Source organism: Tenebrio molitor, chromosome 6 (genome assembly GCF_963966145.1).
Source record: "Tenebrio molitor chromosome 6, icTenMoli1.1, whole genome shotgun sequence".
Lineage (NCBI taxonomy): Eukaryota > Metazoa > Arthropoda > Insecta > Coleoptera > Tenebrionidae > Tenebrio > Tenebrio molitor.
The window spans coordinates 6,497,448-6,519,153 of record NC_091051.1 but is presented as its reverse complement, the minus strand read 5'-3'; the positions used below and the strand labels follow the sequence as shown (position 1 = coordinate 6,519,153).

Sequence of the window (21,706 nt, the reverse complement as noted above, 5' to 3'; positions counted from 1 at the left end):
ACTTTACACTGTTAATTTAAAAGAAAAACTAGAAAACTGTATTTCAGCTTTAGAAACTGGAAAATCTTCACTAAACTATATGTCTAGTGTTATTAATAAACAATACATAAAAACGGAGCACAGAAAAATATTAAATAATATAATCAATAACCAAACGTCGAGAGCTTTTACTCACAGCTGTATTACTGGTTGCGGCACAAATTTAAAAAATATTCCCGCCACTTTCTTCAAAATTTATTTTGTGAAATATAAGACTTTTTTAAGTGGTTTAAGTTTTTTTTGCGTCACCAGTGGATCCAAGTGGAACTGACTTTATTGTATTTTTATATCATTTATTTATGTATGTACTTTTGTAACGAAGCCGTTGTGTTACTATACCGTATCTGTTCTTTGATGGAAATTTAATCATGAGGATATTTTAGCTCCATAACTAATACATACAATCAAATTTAAAATTATTGTAATTCTTAGAGCAAATATGAGATAGTGAACCAGTAATACAGAGATCTGTATACGATTTTAACTAACTATGAATTATTGTTAAACAAATATTGAATCATGGAGAGAACGTAAACAAGCCTAATCTCTTCCAATAGAAAGTCCATTAAGCAATATATTTTTTTATCCTATCAACAGATTGCTATTAGATAATAAACTGTTTTTAAACTCCACAATATCAAGGTAATGATATCTTTGGTGAGTTATTAAAGTGAATGAAGTAAATTTTACAATCGAGGGCAACAAATTAAGAACATCCTGTTCAGTAAGTAAGATCCTAAGATCAAAAGCAAGTACCGCCATCTACCAACCTGCTGGTTGTACTAACATTCCAAATATCATTAATTATAATTATATACCTTCAAAAGAACATTCTTCGTCATTGTTTGCGGTAATTTACGTCATTGGTCGATAAAATGTTGGTGGAAGTACTAAATTTAACCGGCAAATTGATCAATAGTAGGAATACTCTTCTGCTGTTGAGGAACAAGATGAGCTCTGTAGTACATTACAAGTCTTTCACAGAAAATTTCATTTTCAGACAGGTAAGATATTCTTTACATATGGGAGCACGTTGCAATGTTTGTCATTACTATTATTTTGTTTATTTAGTTGTTCGATGCGACCAGTTGCACATACACTTACTTGTTGGGTGATGCTGACAGCGCAGAATGCATACTTATCGACCCTGTTGTAGAACTTGCCAAGCGCGACTTTCAACTCACAAAGGATTTGAATTTGAAATTGGTTTATGCAGGTAAAGCCTTTTTGTACCGATTCTGCTTTAAAATGAAAGAAATTCTGTTCTACTACTACAACCGTCAAATCATGCAGTTGTGCACAACTTATGGTTGACGCATTTGTGGAAAATGTGCACATTCCAAGAAACGATAATGGGGAATCGATAACTTGAAATGCAAATTACTGAATTATTTCCGTTAGTTGCACATTGTGTTATCTCAAATCCTTTATAATTGTTTAATTGGTTCAGTTGATCGAATCAGTGAATAATAAAATGAGGAAACACGTGAAACTGAAATTTGATTATTTTGTGCACAAATAAAAACTTGAAAATACGGAGTTCATTTTTTATCATTTTTTATACAGGACTATCAACAAACAAATTAAAAGTTTTTATCTAATCCCGTGGGATAAATGACACTTATCCCACTCATTTGAGTGGAATAAGGAACTTCATTACCGGACGCATTTCATTACTCCACTCAGTGGGATAAGTGAGCTTCATTACCCCACTCAGTGGGATAAGTAAGTTATTATTCCACTGAGTGGTGTAATGAAACTGGCGGAAATAAATAAGATTTACCTTTTTTTTTAATTCGGGGCGGTCTTAGATAAAATTTTGTACATAACACGTGGGCTAAAGCATATTACAGGAAACTCGTGTGATTACAGATGAACTCGGGCTAACGCCCTCGTCATCTGCAATCTTCACACTCGAGTCCTGTAATATTGCTTTTATCCCACTAATTGTGTAAATAACTATAATAATATTACAGCACGATGAATTTAAAAACTTGTAAATTCTAAAATAAAATTACAAAACAGAACTTTTTTTTTTCATTCTAACTTTACGTTGAGAAAATTGTTAAATATTGCAACTCGTTTGCTTAATTTTCATTTTAATCCACTTTATAGATGAGAACTGTGAATATTGTTTAGCAAAACTGAAGACCAATAAAATATTACACCACTAGAAACTTTGTTGTGCAACTAAGTTAGTGTAAATAATTATGTTGAAATAAAAACACAATGACGTTCATTCCGAATCAATTAAAATTTGTAATGAAATTTACTTGTCGTGATTAAATCGATAAAAAATTTATATTTGAGAGCTCGTAAGCATTTTCTTGTTTCTCATCGAATCCCTTCTGAGCGACTGAAAAGTTTTGCTTGTTCTTTTCTTCATCACGAGATTACCATTCTTGGCAACTTATAAAATATTAATGAAGTAATCAAATTACGTGAGTTTTCATTGTTATGAGACCAACAATCAATTTTTACGATAAACTCAAGACTTGTAGAAATTACAACAGAATTTTTATTATTGTAGTCAACACTCATATGCACGCCGATCACATCACTGGGACAGGATACTTAAAGAAACTTTCCGGTTGTAAAAGCGTTATATCTCGGCAAAGTGGAGCACAAGCTGACGTACTTATCGATGAAAATGATTTCATAACATTCGGCAATCATCGTTTGAAGGTCTTATCTACTCCTGGTCACACTAATGGCTGTTGCTCTTTCTATAGTGACGAACAGGTAAGGCATCTGTTTAATTACTTTTTTATTTGCATCGGAAACTTTCCCAACTAAAAAAAACGGCAAAGGGGATCAGAGTTTTATTGCAGCGGAGGCATAATTAAATTTTTGTTGAAATTCCTATGGTGCGGAGGAGTTCAGTGCGCATTGAATTCACCCCTTTCCTGCCCTTTGTTAGCAAATTTTCGACATATTTTCCCGAAATTGTTTATTAGAATTATTTAAACTGAATATGTATTAAGTACATATTCTTTAAATTAACTTATCAATTCATTAAAAAAAAGCTCTTCATTTCAAGAACTAGACTCTTGTCATTCTTTGTACATTCAGAGCTGACACTTGACCTTATTTTCGATGTGCACGGGCTGTGGACACATTTTGAGAGGGATTTGCGTACAGAACAGCACTTTTCGTGTGAAGCTTACCAGAGAAAGCTTTCACGTGTGGCTCTTTAAACACTACTAAATTACACTCGACAAAATAATTTTCCTGTGCAGCGATGTTTTTAATTGCATTTTACGATTTTCACATGATCCAATCTTTCTGTTTGTAGCTTTGCAACAATCTTACTGAAATATTGGCGATAAATAAAATTCCTCATCTAGGAATCGTTGGTGTGTTTTCTTACTGTATGTAACTTATTCAAAGGGGAATGTGAGATTAGGTGTGATACATATTTTATATATTGTTGAATGTGAAGGTGCAGCTTATCGGTTGAGTTATTCTTTCGTCTTGAATGGAATCCTGAAAGACTGCGGAAACGTCTAAATCGGGAACTCTTTTCGTTTCTTTGCTACTGTGTGCCGGACGCCTCTGGCACCAACTGTGAAATCTCGATCTCATAATCAAAAATCCAAACTTTTACATAACAATGATATCTACGTAGCCCTAAAACGAACTGTCACCCTTTTTTTAACCAATCGTCACTCAATACTTTCAATACAACTCAATCAATATCATCGTCATTTATAATCTTTCTTTGATGCAAGTACAATAAACATACATCCTGAATTTAGTTGAGCTTAATTTTACAACGCCATATTTGCTTGTTAGGGAATAAGTGTACGTACGTGGTTAATCTGGAGCTTAATTAATATTGCACCAACTCTACTTACCTGAAATAATTTATTATTTACACCAACATGTCCATGAACATCAGAATAATTTTATCATCACGTGTACTCGATTTGTATTAATTTTGTTGTTGTCCTTTTTACCATGAAATGTTGCACTGCAAATGTAAAATAAGCAACGAATGGTGAAATAATGACTTTAGCGGCTTGGATGAACAACAGCAAACAAAAACCAAAGAATAATGTTTTTCTATTTGAATTTGTACGTCTTCTATTCGAATTTGTACGTCTCAGACAATATTTTCTCTTTAAATTTTAATATTTAATTCTTGCATTTTGTAGACAATAAAATTGTTACAATGTAAATAAAGTGTGTATTTTAATGACAATAAGTTTTGCATGACCATACAACTACGGAACTTTAATAAAATATAGCAATATGAGTTGAACATGCAATATTATGCAATGGAAATTACAAAAACATCCTGCGTTAAGATAACGTGAGTTAAAATAGAATGTTTCGTTTTACTATAAGCATTTGAATAATTTAATAGCTACGAAGATAAAGTTTTTTTTTTAATAATTGACGTAAAAACTTCTTTGCCTATAATACAAGTTTTTAACTGGGTCTTCTACTTATACTTATAAAACCTAAGGGAAAATTATCGTTTATAAATAAAGTAGAATTTATCATATTAAGTATAATTTCTGTTTATACCTCAATTCGTCTCTAAAATTTGTTGTTTGCCAAATGTTTTAAACAAAAGAAGCTTACACTGATACATGTCAGTGGCATGAATATGAATCAAATGAGAATTCTTTTGTGTAATACTGGTTCAAGGGTTTGTATTTCATTTATGATGCTCCCCTTCCAAGTGATGTTGGCAAGTTCATCTTTCTTGGTTTGTTTAAATTCATATTTCATGACTCGAAAACTTCAGTCTGTGCTGCTTAAAAATAGAATAATTGAAATTTTATTCGAAACGAATCTATCGGAAGAATTTGATTGTGAAATTAGGGAATAGTTTAGTCGGTTGTTTTATTAATGCGAATGTTGCCCAAAAAATAGGAAATCCATTTTCAAGTCTAATTGAAACTAGTGGGTCTTGAGGGAATTATTTAAAAGTTATCCTGATGGTCCAGTTAATTTGACGAAGAAATAAGTTAAATTATGATGGATACGAGGAAGGTGCAAAAAAAACACAACTTTTACTAAAGACATTTATTGGAGCAATAAATTAACAAAGTAATAGTAACGAATATTCAACATATTCTTCTTCTAAATGTATACAGTATTGCCAACTTTCAGGCACCTTCAACACATTTTTGCAATTTTGAGAGTTGCTGCAATTACATTTACATTGTTTAATTAGACATAATTACGTTTTATATAACAATACTTTTGAATTCATATTTACACATTACGTTTTTGCCATTTGACACATTTTTGCTTCATTTAATCTCGATTAATTCCCACGTACCATCGGTGGACATTAAAAGCTGGGACATCCAAAAATTTTTCATTGTGTATCAAACTTCCGCTTTGTCACAAATTGTCAGATTAACTATTGTCACAATGACATCACATCTTTGCAATCAACTCCTACCCCATCGAGTTTCAATGTTTTTTTGTTACCTACCTGTTTTGACCACCAAAAAACCCATTCAGTGATTAATTACCAACTATTTAATTGGGAAAACAAATAATATCATTCAGTATGAAACAAACTGAACTTTAACTTGATGGTTTGACAAATAAACGTCATTCACCCCGTCATAATTTTTATAACCTTTTCGTAAAAAACCAAATTTAACCGAAATTTTTTTTCTAATTTTTGACTTTATACAATTGTCATCTTGTCCCAGCTTTTAATGTCCACCAATGGCACATCAAACGTGTGTGTTCAGACAATCAGAGCGCTTGCTTTCATCCAATCAAAAATGTTTATCGCAATAAAAACATCCCACTAGTCTGTCATCTGTCAAAAGTGATTAAAATTGCATGCTACTCCTGTCAGATTCTCAAATTGTTTTTAATAATTGTGTTTTTAATAACGGTATTATAAATAAATAATTACCTAACGTTAAACTTTGTATTCTGGAATTAATTTTGCCAAAAATAACACGACCTAATTTTTTATATCTGATAAACTTCCCAATTTTCACTTAAACATTTTTTTTTTAGACAATTTTACTCGTTGATATTTGGGTATTTTTATTCAAAGCTAAAGCTCTCCGCCCTAACCAGAATAAAAATGCTCAAATTCAACTTGTAAAATTGTCAATGCAAAAAGTTTTCGTAAAATTGAAAATTTTATCCGATAAAAAAATTAGGTCTTGTTTTTTACCTTCGATTAAATTTTCTCCAGAACGCAACATACACCACACGATTTCTAAAAAATTACATTAGGTAAGTGTACGAGTATGTAGTTATTTTGCACAGCAAAATATTGTGCAAAATATGGAATCAATGATATCGCAGAGGAAGAAAATTAAAAAGGAAATTGCTATAGCTAGTTATTACTATCCGAAAGAAATCTTTAATCCCTACGAGGTTCCACAAACTTCACATTTACATCAATTCTCGTCTAGTTATTTCATTAATGAAATCTTTTTATTGCTTGCTAATGTGCAATTATTTCAAACAATAATGCCAAATCATGACTGTGATAATGTGCAAAATGATTTCAAGCGATTTTATGAGTCGTTCAGTGTTAATTGCATTTATTTAAATGGATAATTACAAAGAACTGTTCATCTTTATTTACCATTACCGATTCCGATTCTCCATGCACTGTTTTAACTGCAATAATTATCATAATCTTTGATCTTTGACGTAGAATCCTAATTAATTAAACCCTGTTCGAAGTAGTTTCTGTTTGGATCTTAGAAGTTACAATCGATATTATCCCAGGACATGTAGATTACATATGTAACAGAGCATTAAAACTGATTAATTGTTATTACTGAGACCATTAAAGGATTTTGCTTAATTAATTTTTGCAATTGTTGTATTCGACTGGTTCTTGAACACGCGTCTACTACTCGAATTTACGTTCACACAGTTTCAGTTAATTGAATAGGAAACATTCAAAGAAGTTTGCAAACGTTTAAAGTATAAAATATATTTGTTAGATATTTTTTGCGCCGGTGAAATTGATTAGACCCAATAAAAAGAAATTGAAGATACGACACGGATTAAGACCAGATTAGATTTCGATTTTGCTGAAATCTAGACTAATGTTGTAATGATAAGATTTATGAGTATTAGGCGATAACCTATTGCGAGGAAATTTCTGATTCAATTATCAAACTAATGCGAATTGCAGTCGATCGAATTAAATCCTTAATCGGCTGGCAGTTATAGGTCTTATAGGTCAATGCATTGTGCCCTCACCCTGAAACCTAATGGATTTTTCTATAACATCGAGTTTAGTGACGTGATGAAACTGATTGAATTTTTATGAGTCCATAAATGTTGATCACGATGTTTATCATTTAGAACGAGAAAAATTCATATTAAAATGAGAATCTTTGTTTATTAAGGAAAATCTGTAAAGCCTAGAGCTCCGCATCTACATTGGTCGTCCTTTAACGAAACATTCTTCGGTTTTTACGACAATCTTTATTTATGTCCCGCACAAAAATAATTAAGAGTGTAAAGTTGCAAACAAACAAGTCTTTTCCTCTTCCATTTTTCTTTGCCTCTTGTCTCCGACTGCTTAACAAGATTGATGGCAATAATAAACGTGGTGCTTAATTGCCTTGAGCATGGCCAGCTTTAATGAAACCCTTTGTACTCAGGGTATCGCTTTTACTGGAGACGCACTGTTGATACGGGGATGTGGACGCACAGATTTCCAAGAAGGAAATTCAGAAACTTTGTATCGTAGTGTACACGACAAGATATTCACCCTGCCTCCCAACACGAGACTGTTTCCAGCCCACGATTATAAGGGACTGACGGTTACCAGCGTTGATGAAGAAAAGAGACTCAACCCTCGACTCACCAAAAACCTAGAAGAGTTCGTCAAGATCATGGACAATCTAAATTTGGCCTATCCCTCACAAATAGGTGAGTCGACTTAAGTCGTTTTAATAATTGAGTGCTTGATTAAAAGGGTTCAAATGTTTTGTTGAAATTAATGCAGGAACTTGCCGAACTCCTTGGAACTTTGTTTAAACACAACTCCACCTCGTCAAATTATGCGATCTTTTTTTTAAAGACTCGACTCGATTCCCCAAACGACTCAAACAGAAATTCAATACTGTTTGAATATAAATTCAATTTATGAAAAAATGTTGCGTGCAGGTTTGTGGAATTGAACGCTGTGCAGCTCTCATGGTCAAATAACTTTATTAACTAATAGCTGAATTGAATTTTGATGAGGTGAAATAAATAGCACATGTGCAGATATTTATTTTGTATAAATCATACTGTGGAAATGTTTCTTTGTGTCACGATTTTCGATTTTCCTTTTGTGGCGACAATGCGAACGTTCGTGACGGCAGGTTTTCTTGAAAATTTTAACTACCGTAATTCACGAAATGTAATTTTTAGCCACCACTTGCAACTTCAATAAATGGTATGCTCCACAAGAAATGTGAATAATAGTTATTATAAAATAATGTTTATATTTGTAAATTTAACAAACCAGTTGATTAATCTGACAGAAAGGAGCGCCATTTTCCATTAATTAGGTAATAAATTCCAGCGGTTAATTAAATTTTTCAAAATTCATGTGTTGTCAGCTTTTGCTCGATAATTTATGACACTTTTTAAATGACTTTTAGTACACTTCTTTGAAAATTGATTTTGATAATTATTTTGACAGAAAACAACTACAATACTGCTTGTTCCCAAATTTTGTCATTGTCGATAGTCATATACAATGTAACATGTGTTCAAAAAGATTTGTGGTTAAGCAACCTAGTGCTTGCTTTTATTTCCGTTTACGTATGGCGTAGCTCCGTCAGCTGTCAAATGTTTCGTGAAACAGGAATTGTGGAACGAAAGAACGGTTAATAATTATCAATACGCATTTCAGAAAGCGTTGAGAGTTGGGAGAATAATACAAAATGAACAGAAAACTTCAATTTGTCATTTATCGCAACAAATAAAAATATGATCAAAATGAGGTTGTGTGTCAACTAAAATGACGACCTACGTTTGGAAAAAAGGGAAGACTACAACCTCCTTGATCACACATTTATCTGAACGCTCGTTATCATAAATAATAAAGACAGTAGATTCAAGTAGGCACTTTTTGCATTATTTATCTCTGTTCTAATTTATATTACTTTATGTGTTCATATATATTTAGAATGTTTGGAGGCTTCACGCATGTACACAAAGGTGACCTAACTCAAATTCACTTATAAATAATTAAGCGAAGGTGAAAAGCAGTTTACGGCGGAAAAATAACAATACATCATTACAGCAACAATTTTTCGCTTGAATGAAACGAGGGAATATTGAAATGTTTGAAAATCGGTATTACTTATTGTTATTATCTAGTCGTGACTTTTGAAATTTTCCAGAATTGCACTTAGAAGTAATGAAAAGTGGATTGACGTAATAGGGGTAAGTCTGGATTTATTGAACGCCACGTTGCCACTGCGTAAATGCTCGCAAACAGCCAACAATTTGCCTGTATTTAATTTATAACACTGCGGTCAGTTCTGGAATGGCTCTCCTAAAATTTTATTTTAGGTGGAAATATGGTTTTTATTACTTTTTACCTTCGTCTTTTTTCGTAAATATTGCCGCTACCATCGGAGCTATTTTTAAATGCATCAAGTGTTTACGCAGGAACAGAATATTTTGTTTACTTTCATTGGGTTACTCTTATTTTGAATAACTGTATCACGGTTTTTGGATTACTACAGCCAGAGAAATTTTAATTAAAAACTGTTTGTTCGTTGTGTTGAAGCTTCGCAACAGCGACGACTCCAGGATTCGACATGTTTTACAAAGACTTTCAAAGCAATTTTAATTTCTAATTGATCAACAATCCAGTTTATTTCGGTAGTTGTTTCTTTCGTTGTAAGTCATCTCGTCGAATTACAAACAAGGTTATTTTTGTGTCAGAACAACCGTTTATTTTTAATCTCGAGTTTGGTTGCTATGTGATTGTTGTGCAGACTCGTCATTTTGCCGGAGTCGGCACCTAACAGGTCAAAAATAAAAGATCACAGGTTAAAGAATAGCTCTTTGGTTAAGTACAGTCGAGTTACGGTAACAGTGTGGAAAATGTCAACGACTAGTTTGAATGTAGCAAACTGTTAAAACTAAAATTAAATTAAGGTTAAATTTTAAGTAGTTACTTGGTTGAAGTATTACCGTTAAAATTTATGGTTGAGTGATTTGGCGTGTTTTAGTCGAATCATTCGTTGGGAAAAGTAGTGTTTTGCACGGTTGGTAAATGAAATGAGAGAAGTCGATGCGGTCGTAATAAGTTAAAATCGGTATTTTAAAATGTGGTGGTGGATATAAAGCGGGGGAGTGCGATTGACAGGCTATTAAAAATATATCATTTTGTTTGAATAGCGATTATGTCAATCATTATGTTTGTCGAGATTTGTCGAGTGGGCGTAAAAACCTCATCCGGATTGGATTAACCAATCGTAATTTGAAGAAGATGGCGATAAATCCGAGACACCTACTAAGGCCAAGTCGGCCAAAACTATAAATTACACCATTAAAGCCGGGAGTATCGATTTTGACAAACTTCCAAATATGGTGGATGCGCCGGTTTCGTACATACCCAATGTTCTAAAGTTAACACAATAGTGTCGTGTTTCTCTACATATCGCCACATTGGCTGTCAATAACAAACTTTAATACATCAAAACGGTCCCGAATTTCGGCTACAGAAGGATATTAGGAGCGCCAACCGATAGTCTAGGCCATGAAACTGGATAAACTTCCGCTCGGATATTGTCTATCTAGCCGAGCGTGTAATAAGCGGGTGGGGAACTGGATTCGGTGCCTCTGGAACAGACCTGACCTTTTAGGGGCTTCATAAAAATTAGAGCAAAAGTATGCCGCACTGGGTCTCAACACCGAACACTCGAACCCAAACCTAGGCTGAGCCAGCTGATGAAATTTTAATTCCGTTAATGTGGACACCTCAAAGGACTCTCGCTTTGCACTGTTTATTTTTACAGCTGATTTCGATACTGCAACAAAAATAAAAATTCTAGTGCAGGAACGAAAACCGTTTCATTTCACCGAAAAATTTCTCATGCGTGTCTAATTGCTTTGACCATTGTGAGTCTTAAATTCGCTTCTAAGACTCGCTGATTTCAGATTTATACAGGGCGTTGTCGAAGTTGAGGCGTTCCTTTTAACATGTGATAGTATGCGTTGTTCTAGAGAGTTTTAGCCAAAATCACCTTAGTAAAATGTGTACGGCAATGGAGATACAATAAATAATTTTTGAAAATTTTGAAACTGGTCCTGCTCAAATGTGCGCTGATTTGTAAGAAATTAGAATTGACCAAAAAAATCAAATATGCACGGACGTTAATCAAAAATACTGTCAGAGTTGTTATCTAATTAGTCGCAATGGTTTATCATTACGAAAATAACGAGTTCACAGATATGTTGCCAATGTATGGGCAATACTATCAGAATGCAGCTGCGGCGTCCAAAGAGTACGCAGAGCGATTACCGGAAAGACACTGTTCTGGGCCACGTCAGTTTATTAATCTAGTACAGCGGAGAAATAGACAGGACCGGACTCAACATTTTAGAAAACTATAAAAATATACAATCAATTATCTCGGTTAATACAAATATTTTACTGAGAAGTTTTAGGCTAAAATTCTTAAGAATAATGTCTAGTACCTCGTGTTACAAGGAACGCCTCAACTTCGAAAACAGCCTGTATAAAGTGTAATCAAATAATTTATAATGGATTCGATTCAGCCCTACAGATGAAAATGCGTCTAGTTAAATGTTGCAAATTACTTTTTGTTAATTAAAGATAAAGATTATTGAAGGTAAAGCTCTCTTACCGCTTTCATCACCTTCAGATTTCAATTTGTGAACTGCGTTTGAAGTTATTCATTTAAATCCAGTAAAACATTCTGTTGAAAAATAAATGAAAACAAGTCAGTCAGGTTCTCGTGAACTATCTCTTGAACCTGAAACTTCCAGGAATGAATAACGGTGACACTATATTCGTTAGCTTTTATCAATGTCAACAGTGTTGTAGTTCCTTGCTTGCGAATGCATCCGAAATATTAACAGAACATATCTGTATACAGGGTGTATTAAAAATAGCGCATAATATTACATCACGTGATTCTACGACGAAATAGAAGCAAAAAACTCTAGTACCAATTTACTGTTAACCCTCTGCTCATGTCATTGTTATTAATGTCATTTTTGATAATAATAGTATGTAATTTAAAAAATGTTCGTTCAAGATCAAATTCGAATTAGACTTTTTTGGTTAGTATTCAAAGTAGATTCGTGTGAGATAAGTATTATGCACCATTTTTAATACACCCTGTATATTTAATCTTTTATTAGTTTTTTAATTTTGTAACGAGCGATCAAGTAAATTTGTGGTTAAGGAAGCTGTGGTTTTCTCTGTCTTTTCCAAACGTAGATGTCTTTTTAGTTGATAAATTTGTTACGATAATTGACAAATAAAAGTTTTCGGTTCATTTTACATTATTTCCTTTCTGAAATACGTATTAATGGTTATCCACTTTGCTCTTTCGTCCTACACTTCCTTCTTCACGAAATACTCGTATTTGACAGCTGATGAAACTACGCCATACAAAAACAAAAGCAAGCACCAGGCCACACGACCACACAGTTTTTTGAACACATGTATTAATTTGCTTTTTATTAGCTTTTAAAATATACCGAAATTCAACCGTAATCAATGGAATGAAAAAAATTAAACCCGCGCATTTTGCTAAAATCTTCTTGATTCAATGACACCCACGTAATTGTCAGTTAGCGGTCGATTTGAATAATAATGCCGAGTTCTGCACGTTCGCTTCAATGTTTGATCTTCAATTAATGGAGGCAATCTCTTCAAACAGTTTTTTAATTAAAAAAATGATTACATTTTTCTCAATCATTGTGTATCGTCTCGTTTTACGTGAAGCAACTCTTCGGTATGGCACGAGGTTGTGACTGATTGATTTTTTAAATGCACCATATTTGACGTTGTTAGTATTGATGTTTCTCATTTTGTCATCTCATTTGTACTTTGTTTCAGATAAAGCTCTGCCTGCGAATAAAGTTTGTGGTCTTTACGACATTCCCTCCGAATAGTGGTGTAAGTTCATAGTCCCAGTTCCTAATAAATGGCGACGGGGAGGTTTAATCACTGTCTGCTAAGTTAACGTCGATACGTAATTTATTTCTGCCGGATAATTGTAGTAAAATAATTTTCTTAGTGAATTAACGCTAGTTGGATCGCTAAAATACATCTATCATAATTTACAATATTCCTAAATGGCAGTGTTTTTTAAACGGGAAGCGAATAGATTTATCAAAAATAAATAAAATCGTAGTTATTTCGGTACTGATTGATTTTGCCCATTGTAAAAATATTTCATTTTATTGTCAAAATATTTGTTTAAATCAAGGACGCCGCACATAACATTTGCTGCATCCTTTGTGATCAAACAACGATTCTATTTTTTACGTATATATGGTGTATAATTAGGTTGATATTGAAATAAGCAATTATTATTGATAAAATTTATTACGTTGTCAAATTTCTTTATAAACTTTGGAATATTACTACAAATAAATATTGTCTTAAGATATTAAATTTATAATAATATACGAGTATTATAATTATTATCATAAAATATATTAAATATTATCATTATGATATATTATCACATATATTATAATTTGTATTATAAAACAGTGTGATATGTTATTTTTTATTGTCACAATTTGTACTAAACTAGATGAAATAAATATCACAGATTATAATTGGTTGTTTGGTTAACACAAAAACTCTTGTGTCAACAGTTCATGATGAGCTCTGTTCAGACAATAAGGCAAGAGCCACTGTGTCTCTACAACCTTCCGCGTGCAGAAATCAATGTCTATATGTTGTTGTTTCTCCAAATCCCCATATCGGCGTTCGTTAAATTCCGCAATATCCTTCCTCAACAAGTTTTCATCCTTATGATCTTCTAATTTGTCCCTCGTCATCTTGGGGGGCACGTAAGTCAAAAAAGAATCGTTCATGTGTAGCCGCACCCTGTTGTAGATTTCGTTGATCAAGTGGACATGACGTTTGCGCCAATTCTTCCTGGTGTACTTCATCTGCATCTTGAGCAATTTCAGAGCGTACAGTTTAATCGTGTCGTGTTTGATTTCGACGAGTCGATTCAAGATCGCTTTCGAATTTCTGAACGACTCCAAGTGTTCAATCCTGGCCGGTTTCCACTTCACCAGTTTGTTCAACACCCTCAAGAAGTTGATGCAGAAAAACATGTTCCTGGAAGAGACGGTGCTGGTGCAGACTTGGTTGAGGCAGTCCGCTTTGATCTCGCTGGTGCCGGTTACGCATTCGGTAAAATTTAGAGCTGGGATTTCGTTGAGGGTGGTGACGAAGCCGGCGATGTTTTGTTTGAAGAATGCCATCAAGATCGTGAGGACGTTGTTTGTGACAAGGCACTGCGACATGTATTCGAACTGGTAGACGTTGTTGAGCTTTAGGTGCTTTAGGAGAAGGAGAAGAATGGCGGAGACTGCTTTTAGGATGATTTCGTTGTGTCTGAACAGGTCGATGTAGAGCACAACAGAGTAGAGGATTCTGGAGTTGGGGTCTGCTTCTGGTGCCAGTCCAGAGATAGGAGGTCGGCCGGAAAAGAGTCTTTCCGTCCGGAACTTACCGCACCAAAGTACCACTTTCAGCAAGCTGACCATGTACTCGTTGAAGTTTGGGAACAGCATTTCGTAAATCAATTCGGCTGGTGTTAGCTCGATTTCGTCAGGATGAGTATCCGGATGGCTCCTCACTAATTTTTCTCTTTCGACATGTCTTTGTCCGAGAGGTGTATATAGGTGTTTTTTAATTATTTCAATACTGCTACAAATCGGAGCTGGCAGTCCAACTACATCTGTGTCATCATCTTTGACATTTGAATCTTCGAATCTTAGTCTAGCGTTCCTCAAGAATTTGTTGTGCTCTTCTTGTCGCACCTTTGGTCTTTTCTTAACTCTCCCCCTTTGGGACGATTCCCCGATCAGGTCAATTAAATTGATAACATCCAAGAAACGATTTGGGTCAGGTTGTTGCTCCTCGGAAGAATCATGCTCCGGTGGTAAACCATTGTCCATTCGTATTTCTTTTTTCGTTTCTTCCAATTCACTTAGACCCCCAAGCGCGATGAGAAGCAACTTCCACAACAACAAAAGTACTTTTTTTAAGGGAAAATGATAAGAATAAGTGTGACAGTCACAGAATCTGACCAACATGTCAAACAGTATTGTGATCAGCGACTCGTCGTTGAACAACATTTCTGTACAGAAAGATTCCACGTGGTGTGTGTACTCACTGCAAATATTGTTCTTTTCTTTCCTGATTACTTCGGTGATGGTGTACAATACGTTTAGGATGATTCTGAGATTCCTCGAATTATTTTCGCTTAATTCTTTCTTGTTGTGGAAATTAGCAACTTCTATTTTGAGTAAGTCAACAAAACTAGTAAAAATACCAAAATGATACAGCAGGATTCCGTTAAACCCTATGCTTTCTGCGTGTTCTTCAGTATCAACAAGATCAGCCCAGCAACCTTGGGCAATGTACAAAATACCTTCTGAGGCGCGCATTCTTACGCGAACATTCCTGTGGTCCAGATCGTTTGCCAATGACATTAAGATACTCATCTTCTCTGCATCTGACAACAGTTTCCAACTCCTTGGTAAGCCCAGTTTCTTTATTACTGCTTCGAAAGCTTCAGAGTTTGATTTGTAAGTACTTTCTTCACCATAACTGTACAGTTCGCACAATTCTGTTAGCATGTCTTCTGCGTCGGTATATTTGTATTCTGTAACATTTTCTGATGGTAATTTAGCGGAATCTTTGGTGTATTCGTTTATAAATTCTTGAGTTTTCGTTGACTTCAATTGACTAATCAAGCATTTAAACTCGTATGGATAGCTCATACCTCTAGGACGTTCTGGTGGGGGATTCATTCTGAAATTGCAAAAAAAAAAATTAAGAGACGAAAAAGTGTATATTTTGAAGCAACAATTGCAATTTTTCTTATCAACTATCTACTTTATTTTTATTTAATAATAATCTAAATCTAAATAAATCATTTCACTGTTTCCTGTTTTTTTTTTTAGTTTTAACACCTATATGTTCTTATACCTACCTACAAAATAGTACCTATTATGAAATTCTTCTACATAAATTCTTTATATAATCCATCTTAGCTGTTTGATTTTCGTGAAATAATAATACTTTCATGATGAAAATTGTAAGTAAATATTTATCAAGGTTTAGTAATTTCCAGAGTTCATTCCAAGCTAACGTAATTACGAGAAGCTGCTTCGGCTTACGTAGCAAGTGCGTTAATGTATCACTTGAATATTGAAGCATTTACTTAGTTTATTAATTCGTCGAAAACCTGAACCCAAAAGCTTAAACCTTAAGTCAATTGAGATAATTTTAACTCGCATGTAAATTTTTTATCAAGCTCTGCTTGCCTTTCTACTCAGTTAGTTCTTTTTATTAGACTTCCAGAGGGTTGCATCAATTTTACCTTGTCTGAATTCGAAACACGAGAAGGTTTCAATTATTTTGATTGTGTAATGTGCCCGGTTCGAATACTTTAAATGAGTACCTAGGATCAGATTATAATTATAGAGAAGCTTGTTAAACGAACCAGTTGACAACAATTACTCTGGTTTTCAATTATATGTAACGCGATAGCTCGATAGCAGAAAACTGTCATTTACTTGTAAAAAAAAATCTTGCACTTGAAGTGATTTCCTCAGCGAGAACTGACATCGGTTAAATAATATTATTATGTTAATTATTACATTATAAAATATTTGTCCCGTTTCAGTTTTGATTGACTTTGTAACTCATAAATAATAATTTATTAAGAAAAAATGTGTGGTCAATTGGTTTGGTGCTTTCACTTTCGGTAACGTATAGCGCAGCTCATCAGCTGTCAAATCATAGTTGTCAAACATCATTTATTCAGCAAACAGCAGTGATGTGAATGATTTATTTTGCAGAAAACATCTCCTTTTTGAATTAACCATCAACAGTTTTGTTAAACTACATAATGGTATTTATTTTAAATTAGTATATTAAATGGTGTTAAAAGTTAGGTTATAAATCTGAACGAAATATCAGGAAATATCAAAGGCGACCTGCGTTTGTAAAAGAAAGAGAAAACCACGCCCTGGTAGAGGAACATTCGGTATAATGAATATGTTTTCGATAGAATGTGAGAATTATTCGTAATCGTAAATACTGCAAAATTTAAGTCTACAATTACCATTTTTTACCTCTCAAATAGGTATATATTTTTTCATGATTTGGTTACTTAAATGTCTTTATCATAAACACAAAAACATTCTAAATCTTCTACCAAGTAACTAGGACGAAAAAGACTTCTTTGTTTCTTATAGCAATGCTCATACCAGTCTTTACATGTTTCATTTAGTCAAAATTTCTCTGCCTTGAACAACTTGTGTGTCCTACTTAATAAAAAAAATCATTTTTTAACTTTAAAGAAACAACAGTCAAATCGTGGATTAACTCCTATAATTGTTAAAAGAAAAGTGGACGTGAACTGTTAAAAACATTGAAGTCGAATTTTTAATTAAACAAAACTATTTTGTGGTTATGTTGGCCTCATGTCAAAATTAGACGTAACCTAATTTACATAAACGATTTGTAAGCAGATTTTTGTATTGTATTTTGTTTTTTTTTTGTCTGTTTATTCCTCTAGTCTAAAAGAATCAAAAAGATTCAATTCCATGAACAAAATTACTTTTATTTTATGTAGTATGACAGAAACTTGAACTGAAAGTTAGTAGCTGTTAGTAGCGCATCTTAACCAAAAATTAATTGGACAATGGACGCCGTACGAATTAATCCAGGAATCGATTTTTTTTCCTATTGATTATTTTTTTTTTTTGTCATACAGTATCTGGTTTAAATCTAATGCATTGTAAGCATGTCAGCGGACATGAAAAAATGAGCTTTCGACAGACATGCAAATCCTGGAATAAAGAACTACTGAAACAAGTATATCAGTCAAGAATGAAGAATTGAAAAGGGACTTAAAAAGTATCCTTTCGCTGACTTTGATGGATGATAAATACTTCCAAAATACATCAAAAAAGACCTACGGTTGGACCATTTTAAAAAATGAATGTACACAGCAGTGAAATATTGTACTATTTACGTCACATTATATTCTTGATGACATAAAGAATAACAAATTTGATCGAGAATCTCATTTCGTGTCGGCGATGACGTGTCCGAGCTGGAAGATACAAGCTAGGTCGGTGTCTCCGCTGGGACATTTCAACTTGACAGGTCGAGAAAAGTGTCAATCTGTAGTGATGACGTCACATTGGTGGTCATGTTGGAATAATGATAGAGCAAAATGGCGATTTTGAAACGACGACGCAATGGCTGTAGTAGCTTCAGTGTAGTCGTCATATCGACGGATCGATGTCGCGTCGCATGGCAACGTCGTTCGTACTATCACGAAGTGAAACGGGCGTCGCGGCGTCGACCATGGCCTAGCGCGATTCCTCCTCTAGATGCCATTCCAAACAGACGAGACTTGAAAGCTTATGGTGGGACGGTCTTATGCAAAATTTTATTGTTCGTTCTACTACGGTTATTGCATAACTAAGTAGACCAATAAACTTTCAACCAAATAATGTCGCTACGATTATTATTGTAATTATACGAAGATCGGGAGTTTGTAACACAATAACCTCACTCAGTCGGAGTTTACTTTTGCCGAGAGCCCTAATAAATTTCCCAAATTAAAATAGCAAATGCTAGTAATTAGCAGCTTCGAGGCTAAACGCTCCGAAAATAATTCCAATTTAAATTCCTAATTGGACTTAATTAATCCGTACGAAGGAGTTACAACAGAATCTTCGGTGGATATGTGAAAATGCGTCCTCCTCGATTTTTGCGTGTTAATTGGGGTTTAAAAAAGAAATGTGGCAGAAAGACCAATCAATACTGTTACCGTTAACGCTGCCTTAAGAAGGTGGCGTTATTTCCGTTTCATAGAGTCGCCGAGCACTTGTTCGACTCCATTAAAATTTTTACTGGGGATTTTATTTATTCGAAATTGACCAATCGTTTTGCGTATTCACAAGAAAGCGGCAAGAATGTTCAGAATTTCGCCATTATAGAAGAATTCAACGTCATATTCACACTTGCTTGCTCTTTTTGTCCGACACATAAAAGGGCAAAACGAACCGACGACCAAGCCTAAAACGTTTGTCTGCTGCACTTACATTTTTTTTTATCGCTGTTCGATTAGATTTATTATTTTTTACGGTCGGGTTGGAGTAATTATTATGCCGTAAATTTCGGGAACGATAGAGGAAACTGAAAATTTTACCGTCACACATAAATTCGGTTCTATCTTTTTGGTCCCCGTCTTCGTCAACGATTCATTTTCGGTTGCGATTTACGATCATCCTTTGGGTTTCCCACATATAAAAACAAATTCGGCAATCTCGCCCTTCGTTAACTTCGTAGACGAGATTGCTTGTATGTTTCTGGGTGAGTCAAAATTCTCCTTTCTTACTTTTATGGATATTAACCCACACTTCTTGAAAAACATCACTGCTCTTGCCAAATATACATTTTTTTATTGTCCTGAGCTTTCTCCAGATCCTCAAATCAAAGCAGCTTCGTTGTTGGGACCCAATAACTAAATACAAAAATCTACACAACTGTCTACATTGTTAAAAACATCTGTGCAAAATCTTGTTATTACTTGCATCTCTGCAATTTTTTCTCTCCTCGTTCCTGCTCCTGCATATCTGCCTCTGACACTGCGTGGGTCATTTTATCTGACAGAAAATGTTAATATGCAACTATTCTCGTTTGACCTATTCAAGCACGAAAGATTAGTTCGATTTGTCCTTATTTGTCGTGATATTTAAATATCACTGTGTCTATTTTAGACGATTAATTGCTGTGGTTGTTAAAATGGCAAAGAGCCGCCCAATACAAATTAAACGCGAAAGTTATTAAGGTTTGTTGATATAAATTATACTAACAAAATTATTAAACGTGTTGCGCAAATAAAACGAGAAAAACATTTTACGAGAATTATTAAATTAATTCGTTTGTGTTTAAATCATTATTTTTAAAATTTACCAGCTCTAGTAATGATTTTTTTAATCAGTTTCCAGCATCTATTTTGTGACGTTCGCGTTTAATAAATTGTAGTGGAAATAATAAAATGCTGGGGTATGCCACAAATTCAGCAAACATCGACGAGTTTCGTCAATTAAATTAGCATCCTTTGATAACCTAATTAATCTACCTGGAAATTTCATATTTTATTCTCTGTATGCTTTGCTCCTACATTTTGCTATTTACTAAACATTGCTTTAATTAGTTTAAACCGATTATTTACTTAATTAATAATCATCGTCTAAATTAGTGATTTCGACTACTCTGCACTGCTTTTTTGAAATTACTTAATTGTTGAGATGAATAAATCATAAATTTGAATAATGTAAAATGTGTCTTTTGGACCTAATATCGCGCTTGTTATATATTTTGATATTATTATATGATCAGCAAAATCAATATGGAGCGTGGTACAGAATACCTGAAATACGTATTAACTTCAAAGCAAAAAAAATATTTTTAATCCGTCTAAAACGGCAACATAGAAAGAACGTCGATCATGTCCCTGTTTACCCCAATAAATTTATATTGTTAAATCATATAACTTCTTTAAGAATTCTAACTAAACTTACTATTCTTAAAATTGAGAAATTATATAATTCAATATTGCAAAACTAATTTGTTAACTGTTAACTAATACATAAATATATAATACTGAATATAATAGTTAACATACACAAGACGAGTTTTGATTTTCATCATGTTAGTAATATAATTTGTAATATTTTTTTACAACTATTTCTTAAATAAGTGCTAATAAAATACCATTCACTTACCTTTTAACGTAAAACAAAATTATGTATATGCAAACACACGAACAATTAATACGTACACAAGAAACACAGAAAACAATTAATTGGGGTGTATTGTACTTATTTTCAGCATTCGTGGACATCTGCGGTATTTGTATTCAAAAGAAACATTACAAGAAACGAAGAGTTTATCAGAGAAACGCCGAAAAAAATTTATCAACAGTGCAGGACACGATTGTAAAAATGTTTTAAATTTTTATTAATTAAATTGTGTCTGATGTTTTCCTCCCTGTTCAGATTTTAAAATAATAGACAGTTATTGGTTTTTCTTTAGAACTTCCACGACATTCCAGATTACAGATTGGAGTAAATTCTAATAAAAGTGATAAAACTGTCTTAAAAGCATTTCGGAGGTGGTGATTAAAGTTTGTAATTGTTATTCTAGCGACATTTTGATTTATTATTGGGAATAAAGTTTGATTATGTTTAATAATACAGGGTCATTATAAATGATTGTACCATCGTAGTAGGCGTTGGTCGCTTAGTTGAATGTGCCGCAAGCTTCATAACATGAGTGAGAGTAGTTTCGCCGATAGGGAGCGCTGCTGGCGGTAGTGGAACAGTTTGGTTTAATAATTGTTGCAATATTTTCTTTCTTCATAAAAAATTAATTCCTCAA

The 21,706-nt window shown here is 33.7% G+C and overlaps 2 protein-coding genes across 2 annotated transcripts; one reads left to right on the top strand and one right to left on the bottom strand.

Annotated features, from left to right (window-relative positions):
- The first annotated feature begins 591 nt into the window (after positions 1-591).
- LOC138132916 (persulfide dioxygenase ETHE1, mitochondrial) lies at positions 592-13,830 on the top strand. Its single transcript, XM_069050636.1, has 5 exons — positions 592-1,043; positions 1,111-1,255; positions 2,570-2,781; positions 7,659-7,929; positions 13,100-13,830. Exons 1-5 carry the CDS (start codon positions 915-917, stop codon positions 13,153-13,155), a joined length of 813 nt encoding a protein of 270 aa, XP_068906737.1. The 5' UTR covers positions 592-914; the 3' UTR covers positions 13,156-13,830.
- On the bottom strand, positions 13,605-21,175 carry LOC138132915 (striatin-interacting protein 1-like). The gene is made up of 2 exons (XM_069050635.1): positions 21,052-21,175; positions 13,605-16,048 (listed from the first exon to the last, which is right to left on the bottom strand). The coding sequence occupies exons 1-2, from the start codon at positions 21,168-21,170 to the stop codon at positions 13,843-13,845; spliced, it is 2,325 nt and encodes a 774-aa protein (XP_068906736.1). The 5' UTR covers positions 21,171-21,175; the 3' UTR covers positions 13,605-13,842.
- Positions 21,176-21,706: the final 531 nt, after the last annotated feature.